General features: G+C 42.8%; 1 protein-coding gene across 1 annotated transcript; it reads right to left on the bottom strand.

The window, feature by feature from the left end:
- Positions 1 to 3955: 3955 nt before the first annotated feature.
- Positions 3956 to 10284, bottom strand: LOC125767402 (protein krueppel). Its single transcript, XM_049433941.1, has 2 exons — positions 9329 to 10284; positions 3956 to 7097 (listed from the first exon to the last, which is right to left on the bottom strand). Exons 1-2 carry the CDS (start codon positions 9366 to 9368, stop codon positions 5443 to 5445), a joined length of 1695 nt encoding a protein of 564 aa, XP_049289898.1. The 5' UTR covers positions 9369 to 10284; the 3' UTR covers positions 3956 to 5442.
- Positions 10285 to 23611: the final 13327 nt, after the last annotated feature.

Below are 23611 nucleotides of genomic sequence, written 5' to 3' on the forward strand. Positions count from 1 at the left end.
CAAACAAAGGGAAATTTGAAAAGTAAAGTATACAAAGCCACATAAAAAAAAGAAGCGTTTGGCTCCCCCACGCGGAAAAAAGGATAATGCAAAGAAGGACCCTTTTCTTTTATTTCAACATACATACACACCCACACACATACACAGCGCAGGTAAGCGCGCGGTGGCGCAGTGGTGTGCGTGAGCAGTCATTAAAATTAAATGGCTGCCACTCGGATGGAATGCGCGCTCGCGCATTTTTGTTTGTTTTGTTTTCTTCTTTTCTGCTGGCGTTCTTCTTATTGCGTCACATCCTTTCTCGCTCTTTGTTTTTTTTCCTTCATTTAATCATGCTCATTTTACGATCCGGGTTGGTTCTTCTTCACTTACGGTGAGCTTGTGATAGGGTTTCCCGTTCGCCTTTATCCTTTCGAGCGCATTTACATACACTTTTCCTTTCCAGCGTTTCAGCAGCGTGAAGCAGCGTGTCTTAGATAATGATGAAGGAGTCTTTGATTGTTAACGAAGCACGAGCTGAGCTGGTAAAGTATCGCAAAGAAAGTGAGTGAAAAGGTAATTTAAAATATTTTAAATTTATCTGCTGCTTTTACTACTTCCTTTTGCTTCTCAAAAAAATAAAATAAACCAATTTTCGAGCACTTTTCATGTGTTTGTTCTTCTTTCCTTAAATAATGTAATAATTTTCTTCTAACCATTGCGCGTATGTTATAGAGTACAGTTTTATTTTGTTCTTCACGTTTTAAAATTCATTTAATTTCGCATATTGTTCGCATATCTCAACATTTTGGTTGCATAGTTTTACACGTGGGTTTGAGTGTTTTTTTGTTCTTTCTTCACTTGCTTTCTGCCGCCCCATTTTCATCTGGTTTCAGCAGGTTTTTTGAGGTAGTTACAATTTCTTCATCAGTTTTGCAGCATCAAGTGCATAAAGGTATTTAATTGGCTTATGAGATAATACAATGAGACGGTGAGATTTATTGGTTTATCTCGTTTTTTTTCTTCCTTTTTGTTCTAGAGCAAAAATTTGTACTATGGTCGTAGGAGTGTTTTTGCATATCTCATAATTTTATGTTCTGTTCCTTTTTTTATCGTTACCGAGGACAAGTTCGTTCATTTGTGTGTGTGTATGTAACAGTTTTGACTCATCCATATTGAACATTGCTAACCAACACCTAATCATACAAGACGATACACATTTATATATGATTTTAATTTGTTTACTCCTGTTTTCTTCCCTTTTTTATTTTGTGTTTGTGCTTTAAGAGAGATCTTGATAAGCTGTTTATGTTCCGGAACAATACAGTTCATAAAAATCGAAGTTATCCCACTTTTTAATAAATTAATTTTGACTAAATATTATTTTAATCGTCAACAACAACTAAGATAAATTAAAACAAAGCACTTTTGATCTTTTGATTGTTTAGTAAAAAAGGGGTTGTAAAAAATGAACACTTACCGAAAAATGCGTCCGTTCCACATTGCACATTATTATCCTATTCCTTGTAAGGACCTTGCTTCACAAATTCTTCACCGTTTCTTTTAATGTTGCTTAAGTGTATTCTTATCAGGAGGGACACAGTTTTGTTTGTTTTCTCTCGGTTTTTCTTTTGGCATTAGTCCATTACATTATCTAGCTGTGGTCTAGGTGTATTAGAGCAGTGCTCCCCAACCTTTTTAGTACGGCGGACCACTTTTTGTTCGACATAAGTATGTCGCGGCCCACATGTGTCGTCTATGAACGGACTCGTAATGCATGTTTACCGCTGTTAAGGCGAATTTTTAAATAAAACATTAGCAAAAATTGTAATTGTCCCCAATTTGACACATCGAGAAGCGTAGAATGATTTCGTCACGTAAAAAAACGCGTGAAATGGTAAACGAAAAGTGTTAAAATGATTGGTCCAACGACCGAAAATTTCTTCCGCGGACCACTTCTACTTAACCCACGGACCACAAGTGGTCCGCGGACCATAGGTTGGGGACCACTGTATTAGAGCGTACATATTAACATTAACAATTATAATCCGTTCCAATCACTGAAACTGACAAAACATCTAGCTTAAATTGTACCACCGTTCTGTGTGTTTTTTTCATACTTCTGAGTTATATTTTTCTTTGACTAAAATACCACGTGACACGTATATGAGGAGTTGAAATTTCTTTGGCGTCGTGACTATTTACAGCGCGTTACAGGAATTGTCGCAACCATTCGGTTTGGTGTTTTGAACCGCACAAATCGATCGATGGGATTTGGGTTTCGATGGGTGAACGTTTGCGAAGTAGAAATTTGCCTTTTTGTTTTCTGCAACTGCTCTCTCTACGGCTAGTGGTTTACCTGCCAACAGCAACCCTTGTGTGGGATGACACAACAGCCCTTAAAGAGCACCCAACCAACATAATGTCAACCAGTTGTGCGATCTTCTGGTCCAGTTTAAATGCTTGTAATTATTTACACACCGAAAAGGACACCACATGAACAAGCAAAACGGAACCATATTCAAGGACATGGCCACCACCATGGGATACTGAGGTGGGATTGTAAAAAAAAAAGAAAAATTGGCAAAAGACCTTACCGGGTCGGTAAATGAATACCAGATTTCCCCCGGCGTGAAACGAGACGGATTGGTTTATGGTTTATTTTGTCGATATTTATGGCCACAATTGGATCGTAAGCATACGTTGTTCGAAGGTTCGGGTGAGACAGTTCCAGTTGTTGCAAATAAAAGTTCAGTTTGGTCGATCCCGATTGTACGGGGTGGAAGGTCCGGCTGCTGGCGGCAACAATGGCCTTGGTTTGCAATAATTTTGCAAGGACAGAGGTACAGTTTTTGTGGAGGTTTTTACATTTTTTTTTGCTTTACAATAGAATATTTGCAAATGTTTCCTTGTTACAGAGAGAACTGCCTTGTCCCTGAAACGAGCGTTCAGATGTGTTCCTGTGTCTTATCGTCCCAGAAGGGGAAGTTATCTTCTATCGAACGATTATTAACCTTTATCAACCTCGTACTAGAGAGGCTGTAGAAACCTTTTTATGATAAATTTCCTCAAGTGAGTAAACATTCCGCTGCCATTCCTTAATTGCATTCAATCGGTTCAAAAGCATGCTGTAGCATGTGTCAGTGTCCGTCGTTCAGCAAAACAAAGAAAAAAGTATTCAAAAGGGTGTAAATTACGGCGCATTCGGTCCCTAATTCACACCCTTATCAAGAAATCATCAAAAAACCCTTTTCATTCGGTGCAAGATTGCCGAAATATTTGCACCAAACGGGAACAACCCGTTTGCTACGCTTTTGGACATCCCAAAATCCACCCCCCAATCCATTGCAAATTGTTATTTTATTGAATGAAAATCACAGCTATCCCTTTTCGCTGCACAAAGTCCAGCTCAGTGTGTGGGATTTATTGTGCTGTCTTATAAGTTGAAAATCTACCACTTGGAGAGAGAGAGAGAGGAAGGAACAAGAAAAAAAAATCCCCCGAGGCAAGGATCGGTTTAGGTCAAGCATGTATGTAAAACATGTCCCTAATCGACCCCTGACCCATGATGGGTGGGTGAAAGGAATTTATGGGCTCTTTTTTTTGCATGACTCCTTGACACAAAAAAACAACCCCTTTTTTCGGAAAGGGTTCGGTATCGAGTTGGAGGTGGGTTTGTTTATAATGTCCGGCAGATAGAGAAAGTGAAATTCTTTTTTTTTTGGCTCGGCAGCGGAAGTTCAACCATGTAACGATTAAGTCACCGTTCCGGGAAAGAACTTCCGGCTGGAGGAAAAGCAGAAGCGTTCTTAACCGTAGGGATAAACAATGAAACGGACTCAAGGGGTGAAAAATATTAGGTCTAGCCATATCGAAGACAACTGTTGATGCTTCCCAAATCTCTTCATACTTACGAAAAATAAATGATAATATAATATGAAAGTTTTTTTTTCCTACAAATAAACTAAAACAACACAAGATAATTTTGATGTTCATTTTGCGCTTTCTTGGTTTAGAAAAAAAAACGTTTAAATATGTTTTTTATTTTCAAAATAAAGAAAAATAATATTAATAGATAACCGCACCATTTTGCTGGAGTTTCCACCTTTGGAGACCGATAAACCCACCTTAAAATAAAAACGCATTGCTTACCTAAAACCTAAACAGACCTTCGCTCCCGAAATTGTATAACTAAAATATTTCAACTAAAAAAACGAATTTTGATTTTGCTGCCTTGTAAACGGTTTGACTTATGCTTTACAATTACCCACATAAACATAAAAAGATGTCTCCTTTCCTTGCGGATAAAGGCGAACAGGTTTTTGGCACTACTTGCTAACGTTTTGCCTACGGGGACGCAGAAGCACCTTGTTTGTTTCCTTGTTTGCTTGTTCAAATCACCCAAAAACGAAACGATCCCAGATCGATCCTCGCGATCTCACCCTCACCATGAAGATGGTATGCAAAAATGGAAAGGAAGGGAATGATGATTTTAAAACGAGTGGAAATGATGGGAAGACGTGGAAAGGAAACAGGGGCAAGAAAAGTGAGGTAACGGTTGGGACATACGCAGGACAGGACCGGTTGCCGTTGTTGATCCTTTACAATTCGTGTTTGATTTTTTCCATTTGTGTATCGTCTTCTTCTGCGTTTCTGTTTTCTTCAGCGCGACTATTGAGGAGGAACTTGTATACCAAAACAAACCGTACCTGTGCAATCCTCATCTTGCGATTAAGGAATGAGGTTCAGCTTGACGAGAAACGAAACTAATGAGCAAATGTGTTTGTTTTTTTTTCGTGTGTATGTACGCGTTGTGCGACAGTGAATGGTTCAATGTGTGTTGTACGCCTCATCAAACATTAACATAAAAAAACATTCGCTTAAAAAGAGCAGATCTAATTTAAGCTCCCTGAACCATTGTGACTTGAAAAGGTGATGCTCCTCGTAAAACTTTTCCATACGAACACGAGAGAGAGAGAGAGAGAGAGCAAGAAGGAGAGAGGGAGAGAGATAGAAGAAAGAGAAGATCACCTTTTTGGGGGTTGATCGGCAAAAGGATAACGTTTTAAAATTACTTTGTACATCGAGATTTTAAAGGCTCATACATTTATATATACACGGGCAAGAGGATGCAGGATCCAGGAAGAGGTCCTCTTATCTCTGTCCCTCTATCCCTCTTTCTCTTCTCTCTTCGCTTATGGTTCACATACACACGTACAGGTCTTCTTCCCCGAATCGGGAAGTACACACTACACTGTGCAGGTGTATATAAATTCTCCTATATTAACCTTGTTGTATAGAGGACGTCACCATCAATACGCTCTAGCAGCAGGAGTGACTCTTAACAGTAATTCTTTAGTTAATTAATAGATTGGCATCTTGAGGTGAGTTCGTGTGTGTGTGTTTGTCTGTGTGTCGAGGAGTTTCTTTTTGGTTTGTGTTTTCTTGTTCATCTTCCCTGTTCGCTTACAGCTCCATTCCGTGCTGCTGTTGGAGCAGCTGTTGACGCTGCTTGAGGTAGAGTGTGGCCGCATCGTCCAGCTCGTCCAGCTCCTCCATGGAGACCGGCGATCGGGGCGAATGCATACTAAGATCTTCCGGTTCCGTCTGCTCCGGCAGTTCACTTTTGATGTGCGCAATCTGTTGCGGTGTACGAGACCGACTAGAAGCACGCAGATCCATCGCGGCGGTACTCGATTCCGTCTTCACCTCTGGCAGTGGACCAAAGTTAAGCGGTAGTGTCAAACCGGGGAACTTCTGGTGCAACAGCATGCCCGGAGTGGTCGGAATCTTGGACAGTCCGTCCAGCGATAGATCACTCGATTCGGAACCACCGCATACGGATTTGGCATGGTCGGAGAGATGATCACCACTGGCGGCGGGACTTACAGCAGGTGTTGGCGGACTCGACAGACCACATTTGTGGTGCAGTAGATGGTGCCGTCGCCGATAGCTCGAGTTGCACCTATCACAGTGGAACGGTTTCTGACCGCTGTGGCTGAGCATGTGGGCCTTCAGCTGATTCGAGTCGCTAAACTTCTGGTCGCACATCTCACACTCGTACGGCTTTTCGCCCGTGTGCACCCGCAGATGCCGACGCAGGTTAGCCACCTGCACGAACTGACGATCGCAGTGCGTGCAGGAGTACGGCTTCTCGCCCGTGTGCAGTCGCATGTGCGTCTTGAGGTGATGATCGCGCGTAAATCGCTTGTGACACTCGGGACACTCGAACGGTTTCTCGCCCGTGTGCGTCCGCTCGTGGTTCTGCAGGACGTGCTTGTACCCGAACGAGCGGCTACAGATCTTGCACGTGAACACCTTGTCGCGGGAAGGATCGCGCGACGTCACCGACGAGCAGGACGTCGAGGAGGAGGTGTTGTTGTTGTTCGAGGTGGTCGTGGTAGTGATCGTGGTTGGCAGTTCGACGCTACCGTTCGATTGGGGCGATGAACCGGAGGTCGGCGGTGAGATTGGTCCCGGACTTACCGGTATGTCGACCGGGATCGTCAGATGGTGCGGATGCGAATGGCTCGGCGAACGCATCAGATGATGCAGATGATGGTGATGGTGTGAGGCGGCCGATTCCTTACGGGACGCTGCCTGATGCTTCCGCTTGGTTAGCTTCTTCGTCTGTGGCAGTATCTCGGACGTGGTGGACACGATGTGATTGTTGTTCGTGCTACTGCTGTTGTTGTTGTTGTTGGCGGCAGCGGCACTCATCTTAAGCGACTTGGAGCTCTTATGGCTGAGGGCGGGTGAGATCGGACTTTGGGGCGGTGGAGGACTGCTGTTATTGCTGGTGGGTGTTGGAGGTGCCCAAGCCCCGAACAGGGCAGCATGCGGCGGGAAGAGACCGGTAGCGAGCGATGCCCTCAGCGACATTGGAAGTCCGGCGGCCATCAGGGCGGCTGCGGCCGTCTGATTGGCGGCCAACAGTTGTGGGGCAAGCATACCCATGGCGGAAGCAGTGGCCGGATGGAATCCACCGTAAAGGGAAGGCGTGTGCTGGAAGCTCATGCCGAGATGGTGCTGCTGGCGCTGGCCAGTAAGGGGTGGCGAAACCGACAGGCTACGCTCTTCGTCACGGTTCATACCTTGCAACGTACGGACGGCGGCTAATCCTACAGGAGAGAAGGGAAAAGGAAAAAGAATTCCATAAATAAAACGAAACAAAACAATCGCTCTAAGGATATAACGAAAAAGTGTATTTTTGGACGTCCAAAATTGGAAAATGTTCTAAAATTAGATTTTATAGCTGCTTTCCTACGCTGTACATAGTACTATTTCTCGGTGCCAGGCAATGCTACGTATGTACGACGTTCAACAAATGCCGGCAAATGAAAGCGAAAGCCGGCTCCATGTGAGCAACAAAAACCATGTCACGTATCCTTTCGTCGTGCAAACAAACCCTTCGGCTCTCGCTCTCTTTGCGAACCGAACGAAACGTATCAAACGCACACACTAACGCGCGAATGTCGGAAAATCTGCACACATCGTAGTCGATGGGGGGAAAAAACGGAAACAGGATAACACCGTCTCATGTGTGTACGGCAAGCTGAGCAGCCGAGCAACAAAACAAAGCCCCGCCGGTACGAACCCACAGCCCGTGTTTCCCGTGTCCCTGCCGTTATCGTCTACCGTCGAGCTCGCGGCGAGACGGATTGAATGGGTTTTCCCACCCAACACGACCCATTTTTCCACACCCGTACTCGACCCAAGTAAAGGGTGGCACGAGTATGTGGCTGTTGCTCCGGCAACAACAAGCTTCAGCTCACATATACATACACACACGCGAACGTACGGTCGGGAAAGCGATATCCTTACAGTAGGCGTTGGAGGTTTTGATTATTATTATTACCGTTATTTTTCACCACGTATGTGTGCGTGTGTATTTTGGGGCGTTTTTGGCGCGCTCGTTTGTGCCACACGTTTTTCATCCGTGGTGAACTTAATCCTTTATTTAACGTCACTCTCTTACTCTACTCTCGTTTTTTTTTCTTTTTTCTTCTCTCTCCTTCTCTCTCTTTTCCTCCATCGCTTATCAATGGAAACTCCTATTGATTGTTTACGTTCGTTTTTTTTGTTTGTTTTGTTTCGCTCGCATTCGTCAAAATTAGAACTCCCCATTTGCCCATTCCTTCCCCCGGCCCCGCTGTAAGGAAGGGTGGCCAAATGAGCATGTTTAGGGTGTTTAGTAAAGCAAAAGGTGAAAGAGTTCTCCCAGCAAAACCCCTTTCATTGGATGGCTGTGACTGTTCTTTATATTACATATTTATTTCTTTACTTTCCGCTTTTTCTCGACCGTATTCACGTGAGCCGGAGGTTGATTGAGTTTCCTGCCGTTTGTTTTTTTTTGTTGTTCGTTTATCCTGGATCAGGAAGTGAAATTAATTCTTGTTTACATTACGCCTGTTCTAACACACGTGAGCAAGAGTGTTGGGGGTGGTTTTATTTATTTGTCTTTTCATTTCGGGGGTGAATGCTGTGTGCTTGATTAAATTTTGCTCTTGTCGAAAATGCCGTCGGTAGTTTTTGGCAAGAGATTTCGAAGGGAATTTCGTCAGAAATTATCGAAATTGTAATAATAAATTTAAAAATATATAAAACCAAGAAGAATATCCTCTTGTCCGCATATGGGAAAGGGTAAGAAAAATAGTTCTTGTAAACGTTTTTTTTACAATGATTATTACAATATAAGAACTATTCTTACATTTAGTCAAAATAATTTTAAATATCTCTTTCGCCCAATATTTATTGAAGGACATATTGTTTTAAAAGTTATTCTCTAAAGAAACTTTTTATTAAACTAAATTTCATTCTCCGAAGCAGAATGTTTTTGTTCGGCCGATGAAAAATTAAAACATGAAAGCGATCTCCTCATGGCGTGTAATTTAACTCGCCCGAAAAAAAGTGAAGCCCGCCCGGAGTGTGAATGGAAAGTGAAAGGATCTGGTCTGGCCTTAACCGTGTCCTTTATGTAGTACATAAGAGTAATACGAAAGAGACCTTGTACTGCGCATGCAGACACGGCGACACGGTGTTTGTGTTACGATAAGGACGCCAAAGGACGGAAAACGGGATTCGTTTGGGGCATCAGCTGTGTGGATGTGTGGCAGCGAGTGTTATAGCCTTCTGCGCCAGGGCGGTGAAGTTTCACTTTCATTCACTGTTCGGCGTTGATCTCAAAGACGCAGTCCGTCGTTAGTGTTTAAATTGAATCAATTAAAGCAATCTAACCCTTCGCGTGCTTTTGTGCTTCAAACATTAACTTGGTTCCATCCAACTCGAGATGGACACGTGATGATGTGGAGTGCTGGAAGTAGTAGTAAGGGGTGCGTTCGGTGATCCTTACCTCTTGCTGTTTGAGCGTCCTGCAGAAGCGACAAAGCCATAACTGCCTTGTCACTTGCTGGTTCCGTAGTTTACCGTTGCCGGTGAATGATCCGTGGTCGAATACTGCTGGTTTCCTGATGAACTGTACCACAAGATGTGTTGGATGGTTTATAATTTTCACTTCTTCCCGCACATAAAACTTCTCACGAAGCCCTAACACACGCCACTGCTTTTTTGAGCGGAAGGGTCGTAATCAATTTCACACTATTTTTTAAAAAGTATCCTTCCACGTTAATGCACTGCACACACCCGCTGTCACTGAGTCACTTTCGGCAGGAATCGAGGTTAGAAATGTTTGCAGTAGTATTGACACATTCGGCAGGAAAATACAGATAAAAGCTTAAACTTCAATGCTTGAATTCAGCAAATGTTGACGGGTGCTCTTTGCTTTTCACATAAATCTGGATTTGTTCGCATAATTCACTACCCTTATTCACTAAATCAGCCACTAAAGAAAAGCGATGTCACACTTTCGAATGCACTTTGCACACTTGCTTGGCTGTTTTGGTAGAAACTTCCTGGATTGTTGGCGGCTGCCGCTGGTTTGCGACCGAATTCGTGAATGGACACCGAACGACTGACGACGCTGCTGGAGTTGCACGCTCTGGGAGCACGCCGGAATGTGACACAATTGTCCACCGCGAGAGGGTAATGGAAAAAGGCTACGCCGCGGATGTATTAAAAAAAGGATGCGAAGGTAGCGAAAGGCGCCTTGTTTTTCCTGACGAAGATCGAAGCACAAACGGCACACAGCAACCGTCGGCTTTGAGTGGCGGCACGCGAGTGATCTTTGAAAAATAATAGAAATCAGTTCGTTAGAAAAGTGTACCGTGCTAGCAGCAGCAGCAGCAACAGCATACGCACACATCCGTAGCACGCACCGAATTTGACAGTTCGCATCATTCTCTCTCGTTTCCACCCTTGGGAGTGCAACAGCTTCAACCGCACCGAAGTAAGCATTGATCTCTTTCTTTTCTTCGGCGAACAGTAATGCGTACTCTCTTCCCTTTGTTTCTTGCTTTCCCTTTCTTGCGTTTTTCCAAACAAGGTATACCTTTCAATGTGTGCGTGTTTACAATGCTCTCTTTCCCCTAACTAAGGGTGTTTTTTTACGTAATTTATTTGCTCGTTCTCTCTCACTCTCCTTTACTGTCAATTTCGGGAATTGTTTGTTTGCTTGATCATTTTCCCCTTTTTTGTGTTTTGCTGACCTAGCACAACAATGCGGGACCCTTCGTGTGGTGGTGTGCGTTCGGAGAGAGCCTGCTTGCTCGGTGAAAAACGAAGAGAGGCTTTTCCATTTTTTTTATCGCTTCATCTTTCCCTTTTAGCGAGGTAAGTTTCTCTTAAGGTATCCTTCTACTGGTAGGGTGATCCTTTCGGAAAATCGGGTTTTTTTCCCCGAAAAATCTTTTCTTCCCCTATAACGACGGTTCACTAACACTTTGAAATACCCCCTTGCAAACATGAAAGGAAAAATAAAGGCAACATATAATATTGGATATCCTGCAGCAGGGTGGAAAAAAGGTTGCATAAAAAAAGCGATTCCAACGAGACCGGTTGTCTCGTTTCGGCGTACTGTTTCGAACGGTGCCTGGTTAGGATGCGTAAGCATTCACGCACTTTATCCCCACTCTCTTTAACAAGGTGGGAAAAAAGAGGAAAAAATCATATTTTAATTTTCGCTTCACTTTCACCCGATTTCAAAAGTCCTTGGCTGGTAAGGATCTTCGCTCTTGCTTGGTGGGAAATCTTCAAGTTGTCCGAAGGAGACAGGGAATGGATCACCTCGTTCCTAATCGCTGGTATTCAAATTTTTAATTGCTCACGTTCATCCTTGCAAATCATCTGGCGGGAGAAGGACATCCTTCCAAATCGCTTCACTAGAGCACACACACATAGGCAGAGCAAAAAAGGGAACCTGAAATACTGACCAGTTACCTGGACACGTACCGCATCTCATCGCATCGTTTTTGAGACGCTTTACCGGGGGTTTTTGGGCAAGATTTGTGCCTTTTTGACGATTGAGCTACTTCTTGCAGAAGCAAGAAAGAAACGATAACGCATCGGCAGGTTAGAAATGTTACGTCAACGGTCAAACTGTACCCGAGGGAAGAAGCGTAAGCAATCAATTTCGAAAACCGGAATGACCGAAGTTCCCGATCAATCATGTTTGCTTTGCCGCGCCTTGTATAATGCATACGGTCGCAGAGGTCACAATAACTCGCTATCAAAAACCGATCTTGGACGTATCGTAACAGTGCGTACTTTTGGGCGTTTTAATTGTCACCATACATCTGGAACTGGACGGTGTTTACCCAACATCGGTAAAGATCGCCTTAGGTTTGGCCGCGTTCGATAACGGATGGTGGGTTTATGCAAGTTACCTTTTGCCGATACAAAGACCCTACTCCCCGTACCCAGCGGCATCAGATGGCCCTCAAACGAACAAAGGGAAATCATGGTCGAAACTGGTTCGAGGTTTGGTAATTAAACTGCAAAGCCCCTTGCAGGCACCGGAGCGGGTCAGTTTGTCTCGTAACCTCACCAACCAGATTTTTGGGCGAACTTTCGGAAAAACGTTCTGGAACTTTACACATCGATCAGGTTTCTATTTTCGCAATACCAAGTTCACATTGAGGAAGTGATCGTCGGATACGTAACCATGGAGATATCTCTCACCTTAAGATGATGCCGTTTTTTTTTGGATTCGTCTAACCCTTTGGAGAGACTTAAACTACTTAAATCTTCAAAACTTCTACCCTCCTGGGAAAGGATCACCGTAATGGTACACTTCCCTGCTGTGACAAAACCACCGACAACGATACCCGCGATCTTTAAGCAAAGCCCCTTAGCACCGTTCCTTCGGGGATGGTTTTTGTGGCCCGGATTGAAACGAAAGGGTGTTTTGTTTTGGCAAAACAAACATAATCTCCCAGCACCCAGGTCCGACACATTAAGCCTTATTTCGCCGGTCAAAGACCGAATGGTACAGAGAACTCATCTTCCTGCCCGTCTTCAAGACAGAACATTGCTTGATCCTCCCTCCCTTCATTAGCTGATGGCTGGGAATCGGCATGCAAAACGGCGAGGATTGCTTACCCCGACGTACCGTTCCTCTTGGTACCCGTTGACCCTTTTACGAGGTTTCGATTTCGGTCATCTAGATTTGGCAATTTTTTTTTCTTCATTTTGCTCTGTATGTTTGCCTTTCTTGCTAATTTAATTTTATGGCGCTGAATCGCGACACGGAGAGGAGTTTGTTTGCAAAGTTCGTAATGATGTTTTGCCCGTACGTTGTGTGAAGGAGTTGACCTGGTGTACGCCCCCCGGGAAGAGACAGGCAAGGTAGCAATGGCGGCGATCTATCACCTGAGCAGTCGCTGAATATTAAGGGCTCAGTCTGATGGCAGGTATATGTATCATTATTACTACCAACGTCCATTACATGAATGTTTGCACACGTCATTTAAAGTTAGGCAAGCATATACTGCGTACATTCTATTAATTGAGTGCATTTGTTTGTTTTCCGAGCTATTGGCAGGCCAAACGAAGTCAAAAGCTGCTAAAAGTGAGTGTCTTTGACAAGCTACATTGGACAGTTTTGCAAAGGAATTGCTTTGTGAAAATAGTTTACCTTTGCTGAGCTCTCAGTGACTGGAAGGTTTTCGCCAATAGCGTTTCCAGTTGGTCATTTTTTTTATTGGTCTTAAACTGTAGTGACAAAATTGTGCGCTCTTTTTTTATGATCCCAGTCGTAGTGCTTTATGGTGGAAAACCCTAATCCATATAGCACTCCCTCCAGCTCTTGGTACGAATTGGCCATCGCCCTTTCCCCTCTCGGCGACACCATTCCACCGGTTCCTCTAAATGCTCTAATGCTTTTTTGACGTTTGCAAATTTGACGTTTGATTTTTAATGGGGTCTCGTAGGCTGTTACGGACATTTCGGCATTCGGATGGTTTGCTTTCCTTCTTTTTTTCCTTGCTTTATGGATAAAATCTAGGTGAAGTCCTTACCCAAAACACCTTCCCCGTCGTACCTTTGTGGGTGGGTGGAAAACTTTTTATGATTATTTTCTGAACGGGTCTTTTGGGTACGGAAGGAAGGTAGCGATCGCCGTTGATCGCCAGAAGAAGCGAGATTGTTGGGTAGGCAAATGGGAGCAATTTGGTCAGTGAATTACGGCCATTTACGCATACACAAACACACACACTCACACCCAGACAGAGACGTCCGACAACAACCCCTTGAGAGGCGGCAAGGTACAAGCCTAGCCGGCAAACTTCTAATACAGGGAGGTGACGTAGGAGGACCCGTCCAATAATACAAGATAAAAACAAACAGTGGTGTTGCTTTTTGAGGTAGAAGGTAGAAAACATTTCGGCAATTCGAAATGTCCCATACACAGAACAACACCCAGCTATTGGGATGTGAACGGTCCATAATTGGACCGTCTCCATCAGCATCGGAACAGGGGCCGGTACGCACGGGTGTTTCACAAAGGGCCTACAATTAGGATTAAAATTTGGAAACAATGCGACCATGGGTCAACAAACAATAAACCGAAAATCACCCAAAAATGGCAAACGCGCTTTTACGACCAGGTCCAATCCGGTGATTTTCGGTTTTTAAGCTCCTCGTACCGATGGCCGATTGCCGTACCCTACGATTCCGGTTGCAAACAGCGCGCCCGTACCGGGGCGCTCGGTGTCCTTTCTCGGTGGAATATTTTCCCCACGCACGCACGTCCTGCCACAAATGGTGAACGGTGGTGGGTCGTTTTAGCATTGCAAACAGACCGCCGACATGCAAACAGAGGTCGGCAGTTTTTTTCAAGCGTATGTGCGAGAGGCAGAGAATGGTACGTAACGGTGCGGTAATTTAAACAAATATCGTAAAACGTAATAGTTTTCAAAGCAATTTCCATCTTGTGTTTTATTTGTTGGTATAAAAAATACAACAACAACTAACGTCCAGGAAGCGACATCTCTAGCTGTGTTTCCCGGGACAGGAGATCTCTAGCTGTTGTCCTCGGGACAGGTTTGTTTGTTCCGTTGGTTTTTTTATTGGAAGAATGTTTGCTCGTTGGACAATGTGTTCTTCATTTGGAACACCCCGGTGTCTTGACTTCGATGGACAGCTGTAGCAGAGAAACAGGATTTCCTTATACAGCGTGCAACTAACACATTGAGGGCGTGAAGACTCACAAAGGAAAACTTTAAATTGGACCAGCAAGAATGTAATTTTAAAAGGATTGTGTAGTGTTCTAATTGCAGAGTCATGGTACTAATGTGGAAAGAGATAAATGGAATAATAAGTTGAAATTTGAAAGGATGTTGAATGAAGTGGTTAAGGTTCTAATTGCCTAGTCTACTTTGGTCTACTCACGGTTGAGCTCGTCGTGCTAGCATTACCAGGTCACTAATCCGTTTCATGGAAACTTGGATTCGGATGGAGTTCCTTCCGCGACTACTTCCAATCTCCGACATGTTAAGCTACGATGCGAACAAGTCGCTGACGAGCACCTTCTCTGTAGGACATAAGTCCAGCACTCTCAATATGTGCCTCAATTATCGTGTCCTTTCGGCTATTGGCCACCGTCAGGATGTCTGCTCTATCGAACGGATTCTGTTCGTAGTTATACGTTCTCCTGCTCCATACGGCCTTCCTTACGAAAATTGCCAAAAATAGTCCATAGTACTCGCCTCTCGAAAATAGCGAGATCGTTGGCGTCTTCCGCCAGCAATGTCCAAGATTCCTGGCCATAGAGTACAACCGGACGTTCCAGAAAGTGAAACTCATTTGAGGTTCGATTTCGTGAGGTTGTTATCTGAATTATTAGAAATATCTTAATTATTCTTATTGGAAGGGTCTTAATATCTTAAGATTGAGATTGAAAATGTTAAAAGAATTTCACTAATTTATTAATGATTTCTCAGCTACTTCAATAGGTGAATTATTCTAACATGACAGGCTATAACTAAAATGGGTTGTAAAGCCACACCTCACCTTTAATTTATGAGATTAAAATCTCGCTCATTAGGAAGGGTAATAATGCGATCAGATTCCAACCTTAAAGTGCACTCCACTCTGCCAAGGTGTCAAACTATTATTGATCGGCATTTGTCACCGCAGAAGGCAAACAAACCAAACCAAATCCAAAATTAAACCGTTCCCCGATCTTTTCCAATCAAGGTGGCTCGCGCCATCGCGATCTAGAAGTGATGTAAAGAAGAGTATCAAAAAGATCCTTCTTTAAAAAAAAACGCACCATAAAAGAAAGAGGGAACCGAATTAGAGAGCAGAACAGAAGAAAAAACACAAAAATCATGTTCGAACACGTGCGCAGCAGCAGCGTTCTTTTCTTTTCCTGGTGAGAAGACACCCGAAAGCAAAGACGGGACAATGCGCGGATGTCTTAAAAATAAAAGCAAAAAAAAAAACATACCCCTATTAAGAGAAGAAGCTGATCATAAAAAAAAGGAACACGCGCACGCGATCATCGCGCGCGCGCACACGCTGAAGATACGCTTTGATCGTCCTCTTTCGATCGACTAGGTTCCCCTTCTTTATTTTTTAATCGTGCTGGTTTGTGTGTGTGTATGTTCATCTTCTCGAATTATTTCGAGGTGTCTGCCGGGTTGTCCTCGTGCCCTTCCCAAAAGCCCAAAGCAACGGACGAAGAACGGGAGATCGTTTTTAAATGCAACCTTTGAATGTCGCCCTGTTTTTTTCCTTCCGATTCTGTTTCGACACAAGCAACGGGATCCATGCGGCCTACGGCAGCAGTGTTTCTTCGCATTGATTGACTGTGTCTTGTGTCTGTTTATCTTTGTTGATCCTTTGCGCCCGATGGCTTGAGGACGAAGATCTTCGAATCACCGTTCGCCGTGTTGTTGGTGAATATATGCAACAAACGTGTACACGAGCGCGTGTCCTCCTCGATGCACCGGTGAAACGTTGCAGACGACAAATAGCGAGCAGGTGGGATCACTCTTTGGTAGGTCAAAAAAAAAAAAGAAAAGATATCACCAGAAGGGAGATAAAAAAATGTGCTCCCGTGCGTATTAAAAAATAGGGATGAACTATTCAAAACAAAAAAAAATAACGAAAAGCAAAAAAACAGAATGAATGACGGAAGAGCCAAATATCCATCCGTGCTACTGCTGTTGGGTGTTGTTGTGCCCATGATGCACAGTGCAATGGCAACCGAGTGATGCAGTTTTGAAGACAGCAGAGAGAACCAAAAAAAAAAAAACACGGAAATTGTAACTCGACGCTGATTTTGTGTTTTATTTTTCGTTTTAAGCTTTTCCATGTGTGTCGTTTGAAGTTTAATCGGCCTTGCGTTTTGTGGGCTTATTTTCGGGGGTAAAATTTGAGGGAGGTTATATTCGATATGGTTTACAAAATGAATTGAATTATGTATTAATTTTATATTATTTATAGAGTTGATTTAAATCATTAAAAAGATTGATTGTTTGTATATTTTCGAGAAAGAAATTATTGATGCCTAAAGTTACTTTTAGTCCAAATAAATTAAGTAAGAGTTAAAGAAATAGCACTCATTTCATGAAAAACATAAATTGCTTGTTTTAAACTTCTCATTAACAAAATTGCATTTTTATCTTGCAATCATTCAGTTCATCTTCAATCGACAAACAATCGCCACCTCTCTCGCTAGATTGAAGTGCATGTTTCTGGTTGCATCACTTTGCAGGGGGTTTTCCCTATAGAAACATCTCTTTCTGTAGTTTTATGTTGCTGGTGTTCTACTTGTAACTCTACCACACGCACAAAACTCCCCGTAACATTACACGGTTACGGTGCGGTTCCTTCCCTTTCGGACCTACGAGTTGTTTCCATTTGATTACGTAGCGAAAAACGGGGAAAAATGATGTAAAAAAATGCAGTTTTTAAAATGACAATTCCGGAGAGGAACGGTTTTTGTCAGCGGTTAGCACTCGATGTGGCAGGAAAACGATCGACAGCTTTTAATGATTGTCGGGTGCTCACAGAGTTCGAACACGAGCCGTACCGGAGTGGCAGATGGTTCGGGGATTTTTTTGGTTGTTTGTAGCGAACGGATGATCATAGAATGGCATGAAAATTGCTGTACGTTACTGAAAGATTGTTAACTGAGTGGAATAAATTTTTAAGTAATTTTAAATTTAAATATCGTAAATAATTAAACAAAATTTAGACCACACTAAAGAGAGTAGCAAATTCCACAAGTTGCTTGAACTCCTCTAAATGCCAACAGGTCAATGTCAATGGCTAGAAGTTTTGATTTCCCCACCCTTATAGCATCCAAATTGCTCTTAATCATCTATACAAGGTGCGCTACAAAAGACGTATTGTTCCCGACACAGCAAACGTAAAACCAATTTTCCGCCCTTCGCTGTGTCTTCGCCTGCCACAGTGTCACAGTGATAAAAGCGTTTTGTGCATGCTGTGCGATGGTGCATTTACATAACCGTAACGCATAGAACCTGCTCGGCTGTGTGTTCCGGCCGGAGTATACACACATACAGGCACGATGATAATGGTACAACCCGGGGGCGCTGAAAGTCGTTCTGCTCAACCGTACTGCTTGTGGAGTGGATTTTTGCCGATGCATTTCGGAACTGGCGCACTGATAAGCGAATACACTCGTGAACTTGAACACAGGTCCGAAAACCGGTTGATAGTGGAGTTCCCTGTTTGACTGCCGGGTGGGTCTTTTACTTTGGTGGGCGCAATATTTGCAGTCGTTTACCGATGCTCGCACAGTGCCAGCGGCCAAGGGGGCAAAGGGCGTTTCGGAATGTTTCGGACTAGAGCCTTATCAGGTTGGTGGTTTTTGAAAGTTAGACGGTTTGAAGATTGCATGAAGATGACATTCAGAAAGGGTGATCATAAGCTGGTGCTGATGTCCAAAGGCTCACATTGATTGTCTCTTTGGGAGGGGTGGTGCAAGGGGTGAGATGGGTTGGAGTTGACAAACCATTCTTGAATAACATTGCTAAAGAAAGCACCTTCTGCTATGTTTAGTGTAGCTATTTTTACCTAAAAAATAACGTTGGACTTGTCACAATTCTAGTGGAATAATCGTTCTTTCGCCCATTTTTTCCCCATTCCACCCCCAAAAAACGCTTTCCCTGGAATGATCTTTCTTTTAGATGAGACACTTGCGGAAGAGATTACAAATACTTACCATTTATAGAAGTGCGTTCGCGGGCGTGTACATAAACATCCTCAAGCTGCGGGAATGGTAAAACCTCGAACGCGGACGCTAGAATGCTTGGACGATGATTCAGTTCCGAAATCTGAACACAATGCTACGGTTCTCCTTCCTCGTTGGAACCATTCAACATCTTATCATACTGAAGCTGTTGCAGTTGACAGTAGGCCTTTCGTCCCGTCCATCCTTCCCTGCCTGCCGCGATGATGTCCTTTCAGCTTCAAACTTGCTGGTGGACAAGTGTCAAAAACCCTGAAAGGAAACGCATAGCAACGGAGCTGACAACGGCAGCAGCATGTGCGTCAGTGCCAACTTAGATTACTTCCACCACCACTAGCGAAACACGGCTAGCTAGCGATGCTTTGGTCTAAGGTGACAGATTCTTTATCCTGGCAAGACTTGGCGGACATGCACCCCGAGAAACTCGTTTACCAATTATTACATCCACCAGCAGGTCAGAAGGTGCGATAGAAGTAAAAAGATGTTGTGATATTTCCGAAATTTGACCGAAGCAAAAAAAAAAACGGTATTGTGTAAGAGGGATTAAGGAAAGAAAAACCGGAAGGTTTTAACCTTCGGAACTCATCCACCTATCCACCGTGTCCGGGTGCCTGTTATTGTTGATTGATTTCAAGTTATGCGTTTTTTCCCTTTCTTTATTTTTGCACAACACCTTCATATTACTTCTTCGCTTCTCGCAGGACAAAACCGGATAATTTTCCCAATAGCTTCCCGTTTTCTTTATGCGGACAAAAGAGACAGAGTGAGAGAGAGAGAAAGAAGTGAATATCCCGAAGGATTGTGAGCTGACCGGAATTTAGCTTACGACACAAACGAACACAATTTTACTGTCCGTAGCAAGTTCCGGTGCACAAAGAGCATAAAGGAAGGAAAAGGCTTTTCATACTCATTCCAAGGTGCCCGTTTATCGGGAGCACCTTCCTACATCGATATCTTTTCTTCAAAGTTTTTTTTTGCCATTTCTATACAGTTCAACTTAAAACTCAACCTTTTTTCTTGCGTTTTTCTTACTCCTCGATAGGAAGTGAATGATAATATTATTTCAAATGTCACCGAAAATATGAGCTATGGAACGGCTAGAGGACCGGATAGGATTCCATTTTTTCTCCTTGATTTTGATGAGCAAACGATCAAGGGGTCAAGGGTTTCTGCCCAAAAAGTTATACCCCGTCCGCCCTTTTTTTTTACCTCGACGCAACCCGGCAGAAAGTGTTGTTGACATTTTGCTCAATTGATTTTGATATTTTCGTTTAACCGAAAAAGAAAAAATAAAAGGTTACTACACTTTCTCCGCCAAGGAGCTTCGCCTTTGGTGGAAGTGAAATGGACTTTTTTTCTACCGTTTTGATCCGGAGTACTGTCCGGCACTCCTGTGAAGAGGCTTTACCGTATTTCTACGAACGTGGCCAGCGGTCCGGTTTTTGGGCCGGGTTGACAAAAGGGAAGCAAACTGTAACCGGAAATGGAACTCGTTTGTCCGTGTTCATCCGTTCATCCATCAGCCCCTTTCATCGTTTGTGGGGGGTTTTTCTTTCTTTTGCGTTGAGGAAAAAGTTTAATCGTGCGCTTGTGCCTTGTATTACTACTTCCTGGAAAAAATGTTTGCCCACATACACTTTTCACGCACCCCGTGGAGGAAAGGCTTTTTTCCTCCTTGATGGAAAAGGAAGTTGGTGCGTGGTTGATCGGATGTGTATTAATTTCAAACCCGTCATACGCACGTCATGTTTCCGCTACCGTTCATGATGAGCTACCGTTGCGTAGGAAGAGCTGCAGAAAGTCGTCTGATTTGGACGGTTGGTGAATGTATTTGGAATGGTAGAGGAGGTGTATTGATATGAAGATAGTTTGATAGTTGTAAGGATGTGTGATGGATGTGAGAATAGACGAGAAAGTTATTAAACTATTTGCGAATTCTATAGAAATTGTATGAAGAGTTGCTACTAATGCTCTTTTTTATTGGAACTTTTACGAAGAATGATACTAGAGGGCTTCGCGGTCTTGACCCGCTGTAGTAGTCCTCCGAATCTTTCACAGTTTCTGAGCTCCGACGTCTACAAATTCAGCAATCGCCTAAGTCTTAAAATTGACTTAAAATACTTAAAGGTCTAGGTCGTCAGGTGTTATTTTTATGACATGCCCATCCACTTACCGAAAGCCTGACGAGTCTAATCCGCCTTTCTCTCCACACTTGTGAGACTAAATATTCTTCTGAGGATCTTCCTCTCGAAAGAAGCTAAGAAGGTTTCGTCGGTTTTGGACAAAGTCCATGTCTCAGAGCCTTTGGTGAGTACTGGAACTATATAGGTTGTATAAAACTATATACTATTCAATATCTGATGTTATGTTACTTACAAAATAAATAAATAAATCCAAGTGTAAACCGGTAATTTTATTTAATTGTGATGAACAATCTGAATTTCTGAGGGTTTCGTCAGTAAAGCCCTTTTAATGGGAATTTAAATGCTTTTCAATTTATGAACTTTAAGTCACACACTTTCATGTAAATTTCCGTTAGTCGAACATAGGCAATCATATTCGATGCTCATAGAAAAAAACATGTCTCACCTTTGCGCGACACTAATCCGTCGATGATGGGCATTTTTGGGAAATGCTCAGCACAATTCAACTCATTTTTGGAACTTTTTAATTAGGAAGAAAAAAATCCCTTTCACTCTTGCGCCCTTTTTGCCCACGAATCAAAAACTGTCACACAATGTCGTCATGTTAATCATTTTCCCAGGCGATGATTAAACTGATGCGTTCACACGTCATCGAACGTTGTTCGGACTTTCGCTGGTCACCTCGGTGCGGTATCATTTTACAGCACAGCATTTCTGTCCGGTTTCCGGTTTTTGCCATTTGAAGTGAGATGTTTGCGGAAAGAAAGGAAAGAGAAAAAAATGTATGCAAGGGCACCCGTATGCAATTAAAATCGAACGACGAAATTTAGCGAACGAGCCCCGTTCGGCCCCTAATCAAAACCGTTGACAGTCGCGTGAGAACATGGTACCGGTTTTGCGTATGAAATGAGAAGGAAAAAAAATGAACTAACCTTTCCCCGTTACGGCGTCTATTTCAACGGTGGTCTATTTCTCGATTTTTCTCTTGTTACGGTAATGCAGTAGACATCGAGTGCTTGTTAACAACGGGCATTAAAGTACGCGCCAAAAATATGACGACGAGCCAAATCTGCGTAAACCAGAATGTTGAAAGGTTACCTTGGCCAAGGGGGCCAAACGAATTTCCTAGCTCGCGAGAAAGGTATCCGTACGGTGGTTAATCCCGATCATTGTCCACTGATTTGGGTGCCGAACGTTCCTGTCGATAGAACGACCGATCCTTCAGCAGTCGGCCAGCTGGACGGAATTCTTTGAGGTTCCGAATGACTCGGACATCTTGCGTAACGAGTGGTTCGATCTGCTTAAGATGTGGGTTTCGGTTGCGTTTCCCTTTTGCTGCACCGTTCCCGGAAGCATGTTGGAAAGATTAAACGCATTGAAAAAAGTGCACGGTCCGATACCGGTCCCTGTCCATTTGCTCGGATTGACCTACCGGAACAAAGGTCCGTGATGTTTTAATTCCCGTGTGTGTTAAAAAGCTTTCAAGCGAGCACTCGTTAAGATGGTTCTGAGCTTCTTGAAGGTTGGGGTTTTTTGTTGTTGGTTGTAGCACGTTCCAAAAAAACAATCTTACCAACGACTCTTTTCATACACGAACAAAGCATTCCGTTCCGTTCCTTCTTATCTGTAGCAGCTGTTTTGATGTGACCGAGGCAAAGAAAGTAAAGCTTTTGGAGAAGCATTTAGATCGATTTGACCCGTACTTAACAAGGAATACACTCGAAAATGCAATCGAGCGAACAATAATGTTTGCAAACATGCATCAGAAAGTGTATGTAAAACATCTTGTTCATCTAGAAGAAGATATATGTGCTGAGAAATCAATGTAAATTTACAAAATAGAAAATGAAGTAGAAAAGTGAATTGTTGACATTTTTACAAAAGAGAATTAATAAAGAAATCAACTAAAAGGAAACAAAATAAGAACGAGTTCTAATAAAGAAATAGTATAAAAATATAAAAACAATGATAGACAAAATAAAACGAAAACACTCAGTGCAAAACTGATTAATTAAAGTGATTTAAACGAAAGAAAAGAAATGAAAAAACACTGAATTCTTTTGATGTTTCGTAATATTTCCGTTGAAACCTTTTCTGTGTGTTAAGAATGGATAACATTAGTAGAAAACCGTTACTTGCGAATGGATTTGACAATGTTCCAGTTGTTTTTTTGTTCTTGTTTCATTGTCCGTTCCCTTCAGTCTATGCGGCAACCGTAATGTAATGTCGTTACCCCGTGCATGGTGTCAATTTTTCATCAATTTTCCACACTATACCCCACGCCATCATTTGTTCATACACACAGACACATAGCAAACGCAACAAAAAATGTTTTAAAAAATTGTAAAAAACACCCTAAAATAGAAAATAAAAAAATAACTAAACCGGATCACATCAGATCAGATCGCCGGCGCACAAGATGCGAATTATGCTACCGAACGGATTGGGTTTTTTTTTCGTTGCAATTTTAAGTTTTTTTCCCCTTTTTTGCGTTTTATTTTTCCACAATCTCACCATGGTACCAGATGGACGGGTAAATGTGGCGCGTGCCCTGAACTAATTATCCCAACGTGTATTTCGAAATTCGTACGTTTTTGGGATAAAATCACCAGTTTTGTACATTTTTTTTTATTTCTACAACAAAATACAAAGAACCATCACTATTGTTGTGGACGGACTAGAAAAAAAGGGAAACACCCCTTCCGAAAAAAAAGTATTGACAACCCCTTAAGCGAACATCCCCGTGACAAAAAAAGGGGGAAATATGCCCAATACCCCTTACTCTCAACTCTTCCTCTTCCTATAATGATATTTTTTTCTCTTGTGTGTGTACTTGAAAAAAAAAGTGGCAAAATGTTCTAAAACAGAATTA

Source organism: Anopheles funestus, chromosome 3RL, assembly GCF_943734845.2.
Source record: "Anopheles funestus chromosome 3RL, idAnoFuneDA-416_04, whole genome shotgun sequence".
Taxonomy (NCBI): domain Eukaryota; kingdom Metazoa; phylum Arthropoda; class Insecta; order Diptera; family Culicidae; genus Anopheles; species Anopheles funestus.